Source organism: Accipiter gentilis, chromosome 8 (genome assembly GCF_929443795.1).
Source record: "Accipiter gentilis chromosome 8, bAccGen1.1, whole genome shotgun sequence".
In the NCBI taxonomy this organism is placed as follows: Eukaryota; Metazoa; Chordata; class Aves; order Accipitriformes; family Accipitridae; genus Astur; species Astur gentilis.
The window spans coordinates 8,697,477-8,718,554 of record NC_064887.1 but is presented as its reverse complement, the minus strand read 5'-3'; the positions used below and the strand labels follow the sequence as shown (position 1 = coordinate 8,718,554).

General features: G+C 38.4%; 1 protein-coding gene across 4 annotated transcripts in view; it reads right to left on the bottom strand.

Annotated features, from left to right (window-relative positions):
- Positions 1-21,078, bottom strand: part of LOC126041974 (BEN domain-containing protein 5) — a 980,738-nt gene that overhangs the window by 718,009 nt on the left and 241,651 nt on the right. For all 4 annotated transcript variants that reach the window (XM_049808428.1, XM_049808425.1, XM_049808427.1 and 1 more), the window contains exon 4: positions 11,975-12,069. In XM_049808428.1, coding sequence (XP_049664385.1) covers positions 11,975-12,069 — 95 coding nt within the window. The remainder of the gene's footprint in view (positions 1-11,974; positions 12,070-21,078) is intronic.

The window sequence follows — 21,078 nt, the reverse complement described above, 5'->3', positions numbered from 1 at the left end:
AAAGAGTAAGTCTTGAAATGCATCCATGCAATTTTCACTGCCATCACTCTCCCTCCCACATATACATGCTGCTTTAAGAGTCTTGATGGTTTGGCAGAGAATGGCTTTCCTTACCTGCAGAATTTCAGGGGAAACCACACAGTGGCAGTACTGTGAATGTAAATGCTATGCTCTATTGTGCAGCAAGATAAAAGTTTTTTTACAAACTAAAATACAGTTTCCCATGTTTGGTTATGGTTAAGGTCACTGTTACTTTATATAGAAGACATTCTGATTTCTATTGCTCTAAGAGTGGAAGAAAAACATGTAGTCAACATGTATTATTTCCTTCTGTAATTTTAGTATCCAGAGGCCTCAGACAGTTAGTCATACACTTCACTCCAGGGTACTATTTTCTCTTCATTTTTATCCACTCTTTCAGATATGGTTTTGAAGCCTAGCTTTTTAGTGTAAACTTGGAATTCTTTGCCAGAAAAAAAAAAAAAAAAAAAAAAAAAAGAAAAAAGAAAACAAACTGAAGGAGCATCCCACACACAAGCATATACCCCACCCCCCATCATTTATGGTGTATCTAGGTTCTTGGTTTCTATACTTTCATAGTACACAGATACAAGCTGATGAGTATTAAAAATGACAATGCCAGAATGCTCTATTAATTTTCACTGTACTGTGGGACTCTAGTCAAAGAATACGACCACACAGATCACAGATGCTAACTTCTGATGTATGGGTATCTTGCATTGGTGGGGGACACTTTAGAGTAAATCTGAAGGAAGAACTCTCAGTAGATTACACAGTTACAGAAATAGACTGGCTTCTTTACCAGCAGACCTGCAGTTTAACGTTCCCTTTCAGACTGATGCACAAACATCCAGACCCATGCTTACTCATAGAGATAATGGCAGGAAAGCAGAGTTACACCTGTTAAATACTTTCAAAAGAAAAGCTACTCTTGTTATCTTCTGTGTAACTGATACCTCATACTTTTTCTCCCTTTGCTTCTGTACTCCAAGTAAGACTCTTAGTGTGCAACTGCACAACAGTGGAAATTTCCTCCAGGTGATCATTCTCAGTACATGATTAAAGGCCAAGATTGCATGTAACTTACTGGTTCTGAAGTCTATGTGCTTTTCAGGCCAAAATGTAAGAGTTAACCACATAAGGAACATGACATACAGCACTACAACAGAGGGCTTTTTTTTTTTTTTTTTTTTAACTTATACAGAAAACTATACTTATATCCATGATTCCCACCTAAATCTACTCCCCCTTCATTTTACCCAGTGCACAAACAGTATTTCCCATTTTTCCTCCTTTTAAAGGAAGTATCAGACTTTTGCCTGCAGGGGTTAACACCCAGGCATCTGAATCCGAATAGGCTTCCTTCCCTGCTTACCTTACCTTAACTTTACATTTAACTACAGAAGCTGCTCCTGAAGTTAAAGCCCTTCCGACTGCACCTGCAGCTACACTCTTCCCCTTGCTGAGTCATTCCTCAAGTTCTCATAGCCCAAATGAGTCAAACACTTTCCAGGAAGGATTTGCACCACAATCCCTTCCACCAGCACACCCGGGGTAGTGACAGTCACTCAGGGGAGCGCAGGGAATTACATTTAATGAAAAAACTACACACAAACATACATATGCTGCATGACTCCCCTTCATTGACTCCATGACATTTAAAAGACAACCGTAAGAGCATTAAACTATCCAGTAGAGTAGCAGATGGGGAAAAATTCTTTTCCTTATCAAAGCTAAATTATTATAGCACTGCTGGTCTCAAAACTGTGAGGTACTCGTGCTTTTTAACTACACTGAGAAAAATATTAGGAGAGAATTTTAATCAAATATTAAAAGGCATGGTAAATTACTTTAACTTGGATATTCCTTGATTTTTTTCTTTCTATGGTGAATCTATCCTTTTAAGTTGAATCTCTTTTTATCTTGAGCTGCAATGGCCTTTCCTATAAATTTGCTGAAGGGTATCACACATTTGCAATAAACTATTTTGAAAAATTCTTCATAGAATGAATACAGTATTTTTTACAACAGCACTGAAAAAGGATGAACAGTGAAGTCTTCAAACAAAAAGCTAACACAAACACAATTTTCTTCCTCTATCTCAATAGCAATTCCCAATTTTGGAAGTTACTAATTTTGCCATTTGAAATCATTTCACTGCAAGTCCACCTACCCAGTGCAATTCCCTAATAAATTTACAACTAGCCCTAATAAGAATCTAATTCTCGAGCTGCTGATAGGACACTTTCTTTTCATTACTGTGCTTCTTGCAACACAGTTCACTTGGCCACACTGTGGGCAGATGGCACCCGAGCAAACACCCACAACCCACTTACACACCCACAGGCACCCCCAAAGGGCCAGGGCACACTAGCAGATCCCAAGCCCTCTCATCACCAGCACCCGCCATTTTCTCTCCAGGCTCAGAATCCTTGAGGAGGGGTGGCTGTGCAAGAGCACAGAATGGAGAAAAATGAGGGAATAAGGCAGCACAACTGCACAAGGCCGAGCCTGAGCAGCGCAAGGGGGAGCAGGCAGTGCCTGAGGGAAGATGGCCACCAGGGCACGGGGTGCAGCCCCACAACAACCACATCCCCTCAGCCTAGGCCCACATGGGGCATCTTGCTTCAAATAAAGCTGTCTAGCCAAAATAAATATTTTAAAGCTTCTTCATCATCATTTTTAATAATTAACACACACACCTCACTGTTAGAAGATAAAAACAGTTAAATAACTTGCATACTATTGGGATTTAGGAAGCTGTAAAAAAACCCTTACCAGCCAGTAAAACAGAGCTCACCTGCTGCCTCAGAGCCTCCCGTCTGTCGTGTGGGAGAAGGGCAGACGCAAGAGTCTTTTTTGCAATTAGCTGCACACCTGTAGCAAATATAATGCCCTGAGGATGGACACCTGCATGTCAGCTGCACAGCTCACCTGCAGCCCATCTGCATAACGATGCTGTGGGTAAGTCCCAGACCTGGGGACTCCATTACAGGGACTGGAGAGACTCTCTAGCCTGGCTGCCCCATGTCCTGGGACCCCGGGCAGATAAATACCAGCCCCGAATTCCACCAACAGACCTACTTAGTGGCAGTGAGGTTGCGCACAGAGAAAGGCAACCGTCTGAGAGCAGTTGAAGGTGCTGTATTGTTCAAACCTGTACTAATGGTTCATGGTTTCCAAAGGGAGGATATTCCAGCCAAGCACCAGCACTGCCCAGTCCCCTTGCTAGCATAGCCCTTCCCCTCTCCAGCAGCACTCTTATTTTTTAGAGGTAGGGAACTGTCAGCAAAGCCACCAGCTTTCCGCTGAGAGCCTGGAGCCTCACCTTTCCATTACCCAAAGCATAAGACAGCCAGTTATCCTTGTGCTGCTTGAGCGGTACTAGACAGAAAGATTGGAATTAGTATTTGCTGCCAAAAAATATTGGATACTTTCTAATCACACTAGGAGAGCTCTTGCTACGTTTTCAATCTCAGAGTTGCTTAATATAGTGAAGCTGGAAGATGAAGTTTCGCTTTCAAGCTAGAATTCAATAATCCTACTTGAAGCAGCTGGAAAAAACAAACTTCAGCCACTGCTTCAGCATCTAGAGATGCAGGAAAGATCTTATCTCTATTCCATTATCATTACATTTTAATTCTCTCAAACCGGTGACATACAGAAGTTAATTCATAACTTAACCTTAATAATCACAGCATAAAAATTAGGGGTTTATATTTTCGGTTTATATACAATTGTTGAATCCCATGAGACAAAGTTCAAGAAACAGCACCTATTATTTTAATGTCCTGTTCCTGCATTATCACCTGCCATACTTATTTACTGCTTATTTTCTCTACAATTCTCAATTTCCACAGTACAGCAAAATGTTTTTGTCTTCTATTTTATGTTCTATTGAAAAAGAAATTGAACTCATTGCTTTGGCTTTTACCATGGCACTTCAAATATAAGGCAGGTGCCTGATAACCGTCTCACTTTTATCGCAAGTTCACAATGAATAGTTCCCACTACTTTTTCCTCTGCACTAAATATTGTTTCTTCACAGAAAATGACTGAAAAAGTTGTTGTTAATGATTCAAACATTTAAAAATACTAGGCTGGATATTTCAGCCCTAACTTTACTTAGAATTGTATTTCTGATATATTGCACATCCTATGTTTTATGTCATATTTAAATGTAAACAGTACTATGTATTTCTAAAATCGTATGCTGAAAGATCTTTAAAGTTGCAAGGCTAAGTGAAGGAAAGCCAAAATTTAACCTGACTGTGCTGCATCCTGATGCATTCTCAATTATATTATGTCATAGGTTATTATATCTTGTTAAATTCAACTTGTCTAGCACTCTTCAGACCATTAAGACATTCTTAAAGAGATGTTGCATTTTCTGATTACAGTTTTTGGCTCTTATTTGTGTAGTCTTGTGTTAACAGTCTGATTTTCAAGTACATTTCTTGGTGACACTCAGCTTTGTCTGTGTAGGGCTCTTACTACTAAGTACTTACGGCTGATAAATGCCATTCTTAACAGAGGTGATTTCCATTCTGCTTCGCTCCATTAGTTCAAAGTACAAAATTGCAATGAAAAGCTGCAATGTCCTCTTGGTAGTTTGACTCTGCTTTGAGTTCAGTGCTGCCCATATTTATCTAACTTACAGACTCATTTTGGGGGGAAAAAGCCTCAATTTTATATACTTTTTTTTTAACCTGCCAAGGTTAGGGACCCAGTTCTGTGAACACTTTTCATGCAATCAGTTCCACCAAATGCCCATCACCTGAGGAAAGAGAATGACCTGTTTCAGGATGGGATGTAATGCACAGCTCTGGTCATATTTTGCAGCCATTAAACTCAATACCATGGACTGTAGTGGGAAAAACCTACAATTCAGTTGTTTTAAACTGCCACAAAACCTCCCAACTGCAAATTTCATTGTGATTTGCACTGGTGATGGAGGAACGATTTTCAGGCAACTGCACTTTTTTAGGATTTTGAACTTCTCATCAGCACCCCAGTAATTAAGTATTTATAGATGACAAAAATGCACCTAGCAGGAATAGACCCATTTGTTGCCTATGTGCTTCAAACCTTTCATGACTAAAGTAGTACCAAGGGTAACCTTTCATGAATACGACCTTAGGGATCACAGAGTGCCCTCAATCAATGCAGGGAACTCATGTTGACAGAGTATATGGGAAACAGATTGAGGTATTAAAGCACATAGCCTCTGGTGTTTTAGATGTAAATACTATAACCATCAAATATTTAGACTCTTATGTAAGCAGTATGTCATTTTTTTAAACAGTTACTGCATGGAATAAATCTTTAAGGATGGAATTTTCAGAAGTGCTCAGTATTGGCCTAACTTTGCTCTTACTGAAATCAATCATAAAATTTTCACAACTTTGGAAAAGGACTTTGTCTGTTTATATGTTTCCACAGCAGTAAGCACAATGAGTCTTGATCCTGGCTGGGGCCTTTTGACTCTGCTGTAATCTAAATAAATTGATTTATAGGAGATCAGTCAGATAAATGATGAGGAAACACACACATACATATAAAATAGCTAGGGTTTTTAAATGATGGCTTAGCAGTCCTTTGGACCTTCTTCATTATTTTCTCTTTGAATCCTAAAATACATTTGCCTTCTTTTATATTAATTTAATTTCCTTCTTATTAATTTTCCCCAACATAATTCCATGCATCTTAAATTTCCAGTAAAGCACCCAGTCAATAAAATTTAACTTTCTTTCTTGCCGCAAACTAATCCCATTTAGTTAGCACACAATAAACACATTAGTTGTGGGATCTGATTCATACTTTGTGACAGCAGAATATAACCTCTTCTCTATTTCCACAAAAGCTGTTGCTGATAAGAGTGATATGTAACCTACTCTATATTCCCAGGAACAACTGCCTTTGCTAGACTGGGAAAGGGGAAGAGATTGCATTTCTTTTATGGGTTTGTAGAGTGGTTAGGTCTGTTTCTTTTGTTATTTCACAAGATTCACACAAACGTTAATTTACCCAGGGACTGACTTCAGAGGCAGTTATTTTACTTTCATATACATGCCAACCTCAAAACTGTCTAAAAACATCTTATTTTCTTCCAAAGAGCTACAGTAAGACCAAGACAAAACTACTCCTGCTTATCACTCAATGTGGGATTTTAAAAGGTCAATACTGCAATGTCTTTTTCCCTATTTTCTCCAAATAAAATGCTACAAGTTATTGAAATGGAAGCTGTGGTTCCACAGACAATTCTCTAGGCATTTTCTTAGCAGCTGCTATCCTCATTTCCTCTCCCCTGCTCCAGCCACTTATTCCCACCTCCCTCATTGCTCCTCCAGCTGGACGCATACAGCTGGTTTTGGATATATGTGATGAATCAGACCAAGACCGAATCCTCTTTTTCCTCCTTGAAAGTTTACTTTTAAACTGGGCCAGCTCCCAGTCTGTTCATCCTATGCAGAGTTTTACTAGCAAAAGGGAGGGAGCAGCTCTGAGGAGCAGATCTGCACAGGGCAAAGACTGCATCAACACACACCTGTGCCATGGGAAATATTTCTGAACCTCCAAAAGCGTTCTCACCAGATCCCTCAGGAAAGCAAGAACAAGCACACATTATAAAACTGGCGAAGGAACAAACTTCAGAGAATAGCCAAAGTTGTAAAATAGGCCAAGGAAGGAATCAGGTAATGATAACAGCTTGTTCATCTTCTTTACCTAAATTCAGGTGATGTTATCACTAACCCTAGCCCGCTATATATTTTATAGTAAGCCATTCTAGTCTTTCAGATTAGCAAGCTATATATATATTTAGTGCTTTATTCTCAAACTGTTTCACCACAAATGACAGCTCATTTCACAAACAGCTTATCTTATGGCTAAAGATATATAAATACATACTAAAAATGCTGCTGAAAGTCTCTGAATGTATAATGCAGCCTGGTAGACATGGTAGTGATTGTAACACTGCTTTGTAGACACAAATGTTAAAGAAACTTGGCAAGAATCAACACATTTTAGCTACTCAAAATTCAGATTTTCTCAGTCTTGTCCCCTTCTGATGAATGGAACATATGGGAGTATTGTTCATAAAACTTGCATTGCTTTTCTCGATGTCTACCAAAATTCCTCATCATGACAATATTTACCAAGATACATATAGATTCAAATTTGAATTAATTACCTAGAAGTTTTTCTGTACTCTCAGGTTTACTGGAAAAGAAAAACACTTCAGAAGCAATGTGTTGTGAGTATTTAACAGTAGATGTTACAGCAACAGAGGTAGTGGAGTGCTTGCTGGGGAAGGCAGCTATCCAGTTAAAAGCCATCAATGCTGAGTGAGATAAAAGACAGGGAAGAAAGCAGCTGCTTTGCCAAGAAGCAGTTTGAAATCTGACATCATAAACAAAACACATGTAAATCTAGACATAAATCCTCTCTCATATGCTGAAGGCTCCATAATATTTTAGCTAGCATTATTACTTATAAACAATTCCTGAAATAAAGCATCTCAACTGCAGAACAGCCTTTAACCTTGTGTTCATCCACTCAAGAACCATGTTATTTATTATCCTTTATCCCTTAATTATGGGGACTTCACCTACTGCTCTCTGCTCATTTGAAATGCAGAATAAAATACAATGGATGTCTGAAGACTTAACAGGTGTCAACCAGATATTTGCCAGCTACCGCTACTATTCTACTGGGAGGAGTTGCTGTTCTATAAATACTAATTAGAGTTTTGCACATGATCTTGCTGAAATACCTAAGGTGATGAGTGGCCAGTTGTTACTTTTAAAAGATTAGCACAATTTGAAAAACTAATGTCCCCAATGAGGCAATGCTCACACTAAATAATCAAGAGTTATAGCTGTTCTCTGCCCAAAGGGAATATTTGCTCACTTCATCATTTGGAAAATCTGCTGCCTCTTGAACAACTCACTCTTCTATTTCACTTTGAGAAACTTGTAAAACTTCGTGCAATCAATATAATAGTATGGTATATGTACTTAAGTGGTCTTCCACTGCTATGCCCACATGGACGGCTTTACTAACACCTTCCAAGGACAGAGCTTTTAGTGCGATATCATGATTAAGGAACTGAAACAAAATTAGGTTGCATTTAAATGAAGCAGCAAAGAAAAATAAGATTATAGTAGTAACTGCATCAGCATAGCAAAAAATTAATTTCCTCAAATCAATCTCCCTTCAAATTCTTCACCTCCACAAAACAGACAAAGCAAACAGACCCAGGCAAAACAGAACAGGTCTCTATGATATTAATTAAGTTTTTATATTTGTAGTAGTCATTGTTGTGGAAAAAATTCCACCAATTCTCTAAAATCTTGCTGTAATACTTCTGAGCAACCAGCTAATTTTAAGCAAAAACGTTAAGTCACCAGACACAGCCCATTCCAATGGCTTGAAATAAAATCCTGAGTTTCATCTTGTCCAATTTGCTATGAAAAGCAACTGATGTAACATGGTGAGACACAATGCTGCACTTCTACGTATGAGCTGTGATTCATTGCAGTCAGATTTGACTGATGCAACTGATACAACCTCATGCTATTTAGTGTCAACAGAGCATGTCCACAAAAAACACCAAAAAATGGGTAGAGGGACTTGGAATTTTATCTTAGTTCTCTTTTTTATTTTTTTGGCTCTATCCATCTGGGAATTAATACTCAGTAAATCTATGACCGTGTATGGGGAAAATAGATATCACTTCAATCAGAATTTATTTTTCTGTTTTTTTCTTTTTAAAAAATAATCTTTTTCTTTACCAAGAAATCTGTTTTTTCCTTATCCTTCAGCATACTGCTTCCTCTTTTTAAGTAGCTCATTACTGGAAATGTTTGGCCTTACTTCAAAAGAGAAGAATATGTCAACACCAGAACATCTGTGTCCACATAGAGTGCTTTGATGACAGTGATATACTCCATTTACATCAGTAACACTGAGCTGAACCTTGATGCTGACTGCATTTAAAGATCTTACCCCACAGGGCAAGAGAATACAGGTCAAAAACGTTGATTTGTGTTTGACACACTCTCTACTTCAAGAGCATTTGGCAGTGATTTGTTCCAGAGTCAAGAATCAAACTCACAAAATGTTGCAAAGCTCGGAGCCATGTTTGCGTAACCATATTCAAAACAAACATTAAAATTTGCAGTCTCTGGAGGCCAATCTACTTTTGATATGCAAGATTTTGCAAGTAATATGGTCAAATGCTATCCTAAATACAGTGGGAACTTTCTCATTTAAATCAAAAGGGCGTAACTGGGGCTTGAATATCTGTTATTAAGAGGAGTGATGAACCTATAGCTCTCAAATGCAAAAAGGAAAACAGACACTTTATCACCCTAAAACTCAAACCTGACTGTATAAAAAGGGGAGTGGACTAGTTATGTGTGGCACAGGATTGCTTCTATCAGTGTGGCCAGAGGAAGTTGGGAGAATTTCAGCATGGATCACATGCCTCCACAGGTGGGCACAATAATGAAGAGTTCCTCAAATATTTAGTACAGAAGAGTTCAGAGATGAAGGACCGAGCTCTGTTACAGAATATTTGGAAACAACGGCTTCTGGTAATCTTCCTTTTAACTTGATTTTAAAGCCTTTTGTGTTTCCTCAACTTTTTGTAATTAATATATCATTTTCTAATTTAATTACATTATATCCACCAACCCGTTATGCTGACTTAAATCTTAATATAAGGTGGAGAGTTCCAATACTTTCCTTCCACAATTCTGAATCCAGAGTACCCTTGGGTAAGCCTCAGCACTTTTGCAGAATTGAATGATTCAGTATTGCTTACTACACTAATATATACGATGCATCAAACAGGGTCAAATTGATGTGGCTGGATATTGCCCCGTTCATGTTCAAGGACTACAACTACCTGTATGCTGCATTAGCAACTGTAAGTACTAGTAAATTCTATTTCAGCAAACAGAGAAAGAGAAAATTTTGTTTACAGGTTTCACTAGAATGCCATGGAAACAGATACAGAGGTAATTGTAAAAGGCATAATCCAAGTGGAAGACAGCTCTAATAGAAAGCATATATCCAAAAATAATGTATGTGTTTTCCCACTTGGAAAACACATGCATAACTGCTATTAATATCAAGACAGAAAATTATACTGAGTAGACCCCAATATCACTGAGGTCCTTGATAACAGTATGAATTAATGTGCACCTTCAAAGTACAGCAAGATGTTTTCATACACAGAGTATTAAAAAAAAAATAAAAATACCTTAATAGAATAATGATCTTTTTAAAGAAAAAAAATTACAGCTAGAATTTCTGAAACAGGATTAAAGTATGGTGGTAGCCCTGTACAAGGAAGCTGCTCAGCACCTGCTGCCTACACTGTGCCTGGCTCCAGGCAATGTTATTCATTCCTCACTTTCATGGGAGCAAAATACATCCCCTAAAAATATAAAACACAAAAAATAAATAGATCTCTGGGGAAATGGAAGAGAAATCTGTTTTAAAAATAGTGAGGGAGCCTATATGTTCTAGAAAAAGCCGATTTTGCATTGTTTTGTAAGATTTACACATTAATTTGAAACCAAAGGAAGGCATAAAATTTGTATGAAAGCAATATCTGATTTATAGATAAACTTAACACACAATATACTTAGCTTCAAATGCCAGACCCCAGTGAGAGAAGGAAAAGGTTTTGAAAAATGATTAAAATATGCTTGATAAATGTGGCCCTGAAATGCCCCAAAAGATTTTTAAGTTAAACAGTAAACACAATTAGCATGACTTTTGCTACAAAAACACTAAACACAATGGATTTTTTTAATTAATTTTCAATGTTATTACATGCTCCTATTGAGCTGGAATTGACTCCATCCACTAACTGTTCTGTGAGACAGCTCTTCTGTCCATATGACCTTACCATCTAGATAAAACACCAAATAGCCATTCTGTTGGTCATATGAAGAGGAAGCCATCCAATAACAATGATCTTATGACCACCAAAAGTTAACATCTTGTGGGTGGAAATTTTGTGACAGTTGAAGTATTTAAGAAAGATATATTTATAAGGCTCAGATAATGCGCAGCTTGATCAAATGTATTATTAATTAACCAATAAAATGTAGCAGCTGTAAAGGCTTATAAGAACACATAACTGTACACTTATGGCCTAACCTCACTATCCATATTCAAACAAGTCTCCTAGCTAAAGGCAAATCATATAATTCTTGGGAGTCCTGCATGCATTAGGACCATTAGATTTACATATTATTATTCACAGTAGATGTTTCATTACATTTGCTTTGAGAAAATGTACCATCTATATGGGTATTCATGTGTTTCATGTGTGCATGCCTTTCCATGTTGTATATACTGTGTAGCTTACGACCAGGTTGTTCAGCCTTCTTCTGCCTTAGATAAATCAGACCAGATGCTGCTCACTCACATGAGATCAAAAACTCACATGGAAGACCTCACATTCCTCCACTAAACTCCAACCACCCCAAAACAGGGAGAACAAATCCAAACAGCCTTTCAGAACCAGCCCAGGCCCAGTCCATCTCCCATGTTATTTGCAGGCTTTGTTTGGGAGACTGCTAGCTGACACAGGCTAAAACTGGGCCAGGGATTGTCCTCACAGTTGGATGGTGAGAATGTCACTGAAAAAAAATTTGGCCCAAGCCCTGACTGTTCATTTTCCTTGAATGGACAGCACTTCAGTCATGCTGCTTGAAACAAGGCACTACGACACACCATCACAGCAAGGCTGGAAGGGGCCTCCAGAGTTCATACATCTGCTCCAAAGAGAACCTGTCCTCACAAAACTGGTTTTGCATCAAAGTTTTCTCCTACTCTTAACAAAGGTGCACGTGAGCCATAAGGTCTTCACTACTAGAAAGTGCTAAATAAAACTTATCTCATTAAGGAAGTCTTTGAAAGGATAACTTACCATTTTGGTCTGCTTGTGGATTTCACCATTGGAGCCATCCCATCTCTATAGAGGCTTTTTGTTTTACTGAAGTTGACAACATTGAAAATTACTCTCTGGGGGAAAAAAAAAAAAAAAAAAAAAAAAAGAGGTCAGGTATAAATTATGAAAGAATTTATATGTGTATTGCATGTATCAGCTGCATAAAAATATACACAGAAAATATATGGAATAGATGCGTATCTTATGAATTAGTTACTCTCCATAGATCTCAGATAATGGATACCCTGTCTGTTCCTAGTATTTTAATAGTCCATGTTGTTTTACACTGCAGTGATACACATGAAATGTATGTTTTTAATTTAATATGCTGATTTTTTTCAGTAGATAACCTAGCCATACAAAGAAATAGGTTACTAAGATATGAAAACAGAAAAGCAAGTCTAGTTTGCTGCAGCTGGTGTTAGAGAGGTTGGTGGAAAGCTGGGAGACAGGATAGCAGTCCTCATGAAAACCTTCCAACTGCTTCATAGAATCATAGAATAGAATCATAGAATCGCTTAGGATGGAAAAGACCTTTAAGGTCATCAAGTTCAACCATTAACCTAACACTGCCAAGTCCACCACTAAACCATGTCTCTAAGCACCACATCTAGACAACTTTTAAATACCTCCAGTGATGGTGACTCAACCACTTCCCTGGGCAGCCTGTTCCAATGTTTGACAACCCTTTCGGTGAAGAAATTTTTCCTAATATGCAATCTAAACCTCCTCTGGTGCAACTTGAGGCCATTTCCTCTTGTCCTTTTACTTGGGAGAAGACACTGACCCCCACCTCCCTACAACCCCCCCTTCAGGTAGTTGTAGAGAGCGATAAGGTCTCCCCTCAGCCTCCTTTTCTCCAGACTAAACAACCCCAGTTCCCTCAGCCATTCCTCATAAGACTTGTTCTCTAGATCTTTCACCAGCTTCGTTGCCCTTCTCTGGACACGCTCCAGCACCTCAATGCCTTTCTTGTAGTGAGGGGCCCAAAACTGAACACAGTATTCGAGGTGCGGCCTCACCAGTGGCAAGTACAGGGAAACAAGCACTTCCCTAGTCCTGCTGGCCACACTATTTCTGACACAAGCCAGGATGCTCTTGGCCTTCTTGGCCACCTGGGCACACTGCCGGCTCATATTCAGCCTGCTGTCAACAAACACCCCCAGGTCCTTTTCCACCAGGCAGGTTTCCAGCCACTCTTTCCCAAACCTGTAGCACTGCATGGGGTTGCTGTGACCGAAGTGCAGGACCCGGCACGTGGCCTTGTTGAACTTCATACAGTTGGCGTCGGTCCATTGATCCAGCCTGTCCAGATCCCTCTGGAGAGCCTTCCTACCCTCCAGCAGATTAACACTCCCGCCCAACTTAGTGTTGTCTGCAAACTTACTGAGGGTGCACTCGATCCCCTCATCCAGATCATTGATAAAGATATTAAACAGAACTGGCCCCAATACCAAGCCCTGGCAAACACTTGTGACCAGCCGCCAACTGGATTTAACTCCATTCACCACAACTCTTTGGGCCCGGCCATCCAGACAGTTTTTTTACCCGGCAGAGTACACCAGTCCGAACCACAAGTAGCCAGTTTCTCCAGCAGAATGCTTCATCTCTTAAAGCTTCTTAGTTGCTTCTTTCAACCTACTTGGGCCTCACACAGCACCAGGAAGAAATAAAGATTTCTGATTTTCTTTCCCCAAACAAAGGAATATTTCTCTTCACTTCCCTTGGCAAAAGGAAGAATTTTCATCTGCAAAAACTGTACAGGATACCTACATACTAGAAACTGCACGTAGGCATCATTCATTTGAATATGATAGAGAAGAAGAAAAGAGTCCAACTCTGATCTTAGTTTAATAATTGGGAAAAATGTAGCTGATATTTAACAGTTCAAAGGAAGAGCAAAATCTAGATCTTTACTGGGAATGGACTGATACTGAAAGTAAATTCATGCTGGGAGAAGAAAAAACAGAGACAAAACCTTTCTTACCATCTGTCTGCTATAAGTCATTTTATGCAAATCTACTTACTTTGTTTCTGTTAAGAAAGTCTAGGTTGGATCTAGCTCATCTCATGTAGTACATTTACTTTTCAGATGTTAAATCCAGTATACCTGGTTTCTCATAGTCTTTTGATACCCAACATTAATGTACACAGAAAAAATGAAATATGACGACTAAATTAATTTTGATATAAAGTTCCAGGATATACTAATACATTCCATTTGTACCTCTCTCTTTAAATTTCTTTTCCACAGGTATCAGTGAAGACAGACCACTAAAAATTATATTTGCCCCTAGGCATTCACAAGTTTGTTTTTAGGACAAACTATCGTAATGTTTACACTCTTAAATAATGGTTCATGAGAAGTCCGAGAATTAAATGGCCACGTTTGAAATCAAACAACTTTGACTAAAGCATTAAGATCAATTAAGCTTTCATATGTAAAATTTTGCAAAAACAAATCTGGACCTTCCAGGCAGTCTGCTCAGACAACAGCGAATTATGACATTAAAGTGAAAGCAGTCAGCAGTGGGACGCTAACAGGAGCTAGGCACATTTACATTTATATGTGGGGCAGGTAGGAATCCAGGTAAATTCTGTAGCCCTAATTAAGTATCTCTGTACTCAGGAAAAATTAAGAAAAGTTTTTTGGAGGTGAGGTAGTTCTATGTACACAAACTCTGCAAATTAGTCAAACAAAATCTAAGAATAACCTGTAGGTTTTACTGAAACTGACTCAAAAAACTGGCAAGTTGAGAAAACCACTTTCTTAAAGATGTTAATACAATTTTGTACCAAAGTTAATGAGCAAACTACATATCCCTGTATATGAGCTTTCATGTATTTTGTCTATTGCAGCATTTTGAGATTTTCTAATGTTCATGAGATGAGCTTATTTCTATAACTCTTGATGAAAGCATGCACTTAATATTCAAAATGTTACATTTGTACTTTTAAGTATTTAGGATATTGCTTATCTGATGAAATATCCATCTTGGAATGTCTCTAGTTATCTTCCATCTTCTCATGTTTACAATGTATGGCTCTAAGATAGATAAAGATATTTAGGTCTCTGTATGTTCCATGGAAGCATTTTCCTGTGTTAGAATGCTGAGTTTTTCCGCTGTTACTTAACTCTGTTCATATTTGTGAAAACAAATTAAGTTGCAACAAATTGGTTTGTTAATCTTGATGTTTGCATGGAGTGAATGAAACAAACAAGATCTCCAAAGCAATTGCCTTAAACTTTGGATGCAATCATGTCACTGTTGGAAAGAGAAAGTTGCTAATTTTGTTACATACTGACTCAGAGCAGACAGCTGGTAGAGAATGTTCTTATTCCAATCAAGCTTATTTTGTATAATGAGTTGGGCAAATGTACACAACTGGGTAAGCAACGTATATAAAAACAAAAATATGCAGCTCATTTAACAAAACACTGCAGATTATAACATTTCAACCACTCATGTTCACCACGGAGTAAGCAGTTAGCAATGCGTGCAGTTCTCAGCATGGTATATAGTTAGATTGGCAGAACCGAAAATTTAACAGCACAGAACAGAACTTTATCAACATATACCACTGAAGTAATAAAGTACGCAAACCGAAGCACTCAAATAAGCAGCTGAACTCAGTCAAGTATTCCTGGTGATAGTTAAAGCAGTCCATGCAGCTCAGTCAGTGAAGTGTGCAAAAATGTAATGACTACAGAATACACACCTTAGTCAGAAAAATATGCAGCTTGCTCAATAAGGTATGCAAACATCTTTGAACTGAATGCTAGAATAAAAAGGCTGTGGTACAGCAATCAAACGTTTGCTGAACAAACCTAATTTTTAGTCTAATTTTTGTATATACTGTCATTCATTAACACACCCGTTATACAATGTAAAGAGCAACAGGACTAGATACACACCATGCACATTAAGAGACACTTTCTAAGAAAATTATCATTATTCTGTATGGTTTTATGAATTATAGAGATCTACAATGGGTAGCATTTAATAAGCAATATAATTCAGAAACTCAAAAATGAAAAAAAAAAAAAACCTAGTAATTTTATTATTTTTTTTAAGTGTCAAGTTAAGAAAGTAAAACCAGATTAAATGTACTTACAAATTCCCTAGAAATTGCTCTGGTCTCCAGAGCATCAATCCAGAGAAAAATGGCAGAAATGTTTACAATAAAAATACTTGTATTCATTTTGGAGGGTACGAATACCACTAAGAGAAGCAATATTCAAACTGATGCTGTACCAGAAATGGTAATTGTGAGATTTCACTTCAGTTATGAATACATTTTCAATCTACTGCATTATTCTGACAAACTGATCTGCACCTTCTGAGTAGGTGGAAGAGGCACGGTGTAGAAAAGCCTCTCAGGACACCACCAAGTAAAACCACGCTATTTGGGGGAGTGCGTCAGGATGTACTGTGGCTTCAGAGCACGAGGGAAGACAACTGCTGCAGCCTCAGGCTCTGCGTGTGGACTGCCAGGTCTCAGACAGATGTTGGACAACATGAGACGAGGCAGGTACGTTCTGCCTACTGAGAGAAGAAGGAAGATGTCCTCTTTCCATAATATGTGCAGTAAGTATGCATTTGGAGGTATCTTGCTGCTAAAACTATTAAGACAGAAAAGTGAGGAAAGGCTTGGTCCTGCTTTTAGCCTTAAAATTTACTGATTAAATCTGCTTTTCCCAATAGTCCTTCGCAAACTTATTTCAGGAATTAAAAATACAAACAGGCGTTAAGGGGTGCTCAGTGTGTTTAGCACGAGCAAGATAAAGATGACCCTTGAACACAAGGGGAAAAGATGGCTGAAATGTCTCACAAAATTTATCTTATTACCAAAAGTTTGCAGTTTCCTGACTGGGGCTGGAAGGAGCCGCTATTTTGGGGAGGCGGGGGGGAGCGTACATCAGGGTGGTTTGGGATTGGAGCTGAAGGCATTAAGTGTGGATAGTCATATTGGATATCATATTCCAACAGGTCTGCGTGAGCACAGGGTGACTGTGATCTCTTAAGCATTCATTGTTCACCCACATTCTGGCAGGTTTTCCATCTGAACGTACCAACTAAAGCAGGTGTCCAAAAGATAAGTCACACCTTTGCCAAAGGTTAAGTGCCTTTCCCCAGGATAAGGACACACTAGGTCCCTTCAAAAAGATTGCCAGGTTTATTTTGCATGGTTTTCCCTAGGCAACATCTCAGGAATAGCTGAGCTGCTTTGGCTGACATTAAAAGGAAAAAAAACCAAACCAACCAAAGAACACCACAAAATTCCGCCTGAGGCAGACACCTGGCACAGAAAATTTTGTGTCAAATCATTACAAGTATGAGAAGTTATAACTAACTAAAAATAGGGTTTGCAGTAGGAAGTGTTGGGCATTCTTCATATTGATGTAACATACACATGAAATATTAACATTATATAATATATTTAATATTAATAGCATAATAATGTCAATTCAGTGGACAATGCTGCATACTATAAGTATGATACAAACTTCGCTATGAGCTGCCAAAGCACCTGGGGACCAATTATTTGAAGTCAGGCAGGAACAATTTCATCATTCAACCGGCCAAAATAAGAGAAATGGGCACTGAGTAGTAATACTAAGACCTTTCAGCTGAAATTAAGTCTGAGGTCTTGTGCTGTGAATGAGCATTAAAGATCCAAAGGTACTGGATACCATGGGGCTTTGCTTCGCTTTCACTGCTTGATGTCTTGATTTCCTCTCCTGCTGATTCTTTAGATATTACAGTGTTTTGTGAATTCCTGAAAACTGCAGCTTTTTGTGAGCTAGGTTCTTGCCTTTGGCAAGAATCTTGGTTATCCATTCCTTCCTTCCTTCCTTCTTTTTTTTAAAAAAAATCCTTTCCTTTATAAATATAAGTTTTCATTCCTTTAAAGGGCAGATCTACTTCAAAATAGCTTTCCATTAAAAAAAAAAAAAAAAAAAAAAACAAACCAACACGAAAAGAAAAATTAACTTCTCAAGCCAACCCCGCAACTTGGGCGATTTTGAGTCACCATTTCTGAATGTGAGAAACTGGCAACATGAGATTGCTGCCTTCTCACAAAGAAGTGCTGCATTTTGGTATTTGTGTCAGAAGGTCTTTGGGATTTTTCCTGACAAAGCACCTTATACAAAGCTATACAAAAATGAATTATACTGGAGGGACTTCAAAATGGAGAGGAAAAAAGTATCACCTGCAACTGTTATCAATGCTGAAGAAAACAAGGTCTGTGCAAAATCCCCAAAGAAAGCTTAAAAAACTCATTTTTCTGACCTTTTAAAATTTAAATCATTTATTACTGCTAACATTTTAAAATAACCCATACTTTATTTTTCCCTTTGTAGGAACACATGTCCTTTCAAATAGAAAAGTTTTTAATATTGATAGCATTTAGCCTTTTTCTCTCCAGCTAAGGAGTTTTCAAAACCTGCTGATGCTCAGGAGGGGAAAATAAATACTCACCTATTGAGGGAGGATGTTAGGGACCATCTAGAGCTCTGCCAGACTCGCTAATCAGTTGCACCTGTGTCTTGTTAACTGGAAATTGTCAAGTCCTTACAAGGTACCGAAGTCTTAGGAAAGCGACGCAGAAAATGGTCTACAGATTGTGAATTATAGGATTTTTTTTTTCCCTTGGTAAAGCTCTTCACTTACTTAAAAGAGAGAAACGCTAAAGTCTGGGATGATACAAAGAGCAACATTAAAATAAGACTCAAAGGATTTTAATACAGTAAGACCTCCGATACTCTGCTATGCTAACTATAAAATGAGCTTAGCATTTATCATGGTATTTGTCTGTGTATTTGAGATATTTTGGGTGTTCGTGATAGCCCAGCACCCATAAGCTGTATTAGTGCTTTTCAGTTAATGGAGTGTAACTGTACCTTAATGACAAAAAATACTTTTAAAAATAATTACCAATTTAGGCATTTGCCCTGCTTCTCTGTCCATCCTGACAGTTCCTTCTTTATCTCCAAACTAAGCACAGACCCATAGGAGATGTAACATCTGTGTAAGGCAGTGTTTCCCATTTGGAGTTTCACTGTCAACATCAGTGTTATCTCACTTAGGTCTAGGGCAGGGGAATACTGTGGAGAAGGCCATCTTCTAGCCAAAAGCTTTGAAAGGGGTCTACAGAGGAACTGCTGTTCCTTATTTAGTATCATGCTGTGGACTGACCGCTAATCTGGCTTCTGTGCCTGACCTGTTGGACTTAAAGACTGCGAGGGCAAGAGTCACTCCAAGTTTTCGCCTTCAACCTTTCCTGGAAAAATGGCAAATTTGTTATTGAACACCCTCCCCTGCCAACAGAAGTCAACTTTCTGTTAAGCTTTTACTTCCCAGCTGAACATCAGTAATCTGAAAGTTTCAACCAAAAACTCAAAAATGTCCATTTAGAAAGCCAGCAGTGGTGTAACTAGACCAACTCACATTACTTGATCCCTTGGGCCAAAATCTCCAATAGAATGTAAATCACTCACAAGACATGTATTGTGTTGATTCATCAAAAAGAAAATAGTAAGGGTCCTGACAGAGCATATAATCAGGCTACACAGGTATTTAAAACAGGTTTAAAACTGAAAGCTTCTTGCCAAACTTCTTCCATTCTTTGCCATAAAAGGTCAAAATATTTGCAAAAAAAAGGCACCTTCATATAATCAGCTGGGGGAAAAAAAGGTACTTTTATTTTCTGTTTCCTATCTTTTCATACATATGCAGTCTTTGGCAAAAGAACCCATTCTAGTTACATTGCTAGGAAATTGCAGAGTTACAGGAACATGTGAGCAACTTTTTATATGATAATTGAAAGGATGTCTGAGCCCTGTTGGTCTTGCCATTGACTTCCTCCGTGTACATGGGTAATATTTTCAGGAACCAGTTGAAATTTAAAATAAGGAAACAGTGCATGGTCTTTCACTGAGACCTTCTCTACTAGCTAAATTATTTCCTAATATATTCCATGCCATGTTACAGCCATTGCCAGATGACATTTGAAGTAGAGTCATGTATTAAACACTTTCTACATAATTACAGAAGCTATCCATGTTTAGGTTCTATATTCTTTTCAATCAATATTATGGCTGCAGGTGGATAGTAACAGCTGGCTGTTCTGGAACGTGTTAGCAAAATTTGCTGATATCTTACATCCCTCAAGAGGAAGCAGCTGAAAAGACTTAAGTTTTCCTTTTCCTAATAGCAATTATTTAGCCAGTGAGAAGAAATGCTGCAAAGTTTGGTAGGATTTGAAATAGTAAGAATGATTACATAATCCTAGTGGTTCAAAAAGATAATGCTATCAACTAAACGTTTTCTGGCCCAAATCCTGTTCATAGTATAGGGGCCACAGGAGGCTTCAAAACAATGAGATCAATCTGGAAAAAGGGAAAAGGGCCAGGAAAAGTCACCACTTCATGGTTATAGGGAACCACTGTCAAAAAAAGCCCATGTTTATGAGCACTGGCATAAGGTGTACCACTGAAGAGCAGAGAATGAAGTGGCAAGCACTGACTAAGTTCATGTGGGAGCATTCTGCTCACCCATTCTTTCTTCTCTATAAAGTCTACTTTCGTGGGTCCTTCATAAAGTGCGACAGTCAGCCTATGATCCAGAATCAACAAGACATACACTGACCAACAAATTAGACATTTATGATGGACACCAAAGTGATGTACAGCCATAATTACTCAAGCTTAATGCATGCAGGTGGAGTGCTGAAAACTGACACTCTCCCAGAAATACTGCAAGACAGTAGGTGAGAGTGGCACTAACAATGAGAGAGTGGCAGTGATATTTGTATGGATCATGATTTTGCTCACAGAAGGTAATAATCACAATTTAAATAGCATGCAAACACAAAGGCAGCAATCCATCTGATACCCAGGCTGGAAGAAGAGAATGAAAAAGCCTTTTCAAGTGTAGGTCCTTGTGAGAAGCAAAAGGAAGATAAAGAAAGCCCTGTTAAGGGAGAGATTTGGATGAAGCTTTTCCAGCAATTGTTTACTTTGGATTTTTGCAGCTGGCATTTTTCACACTTAAAAGGTATTGTTTGTCTGGAGCTTG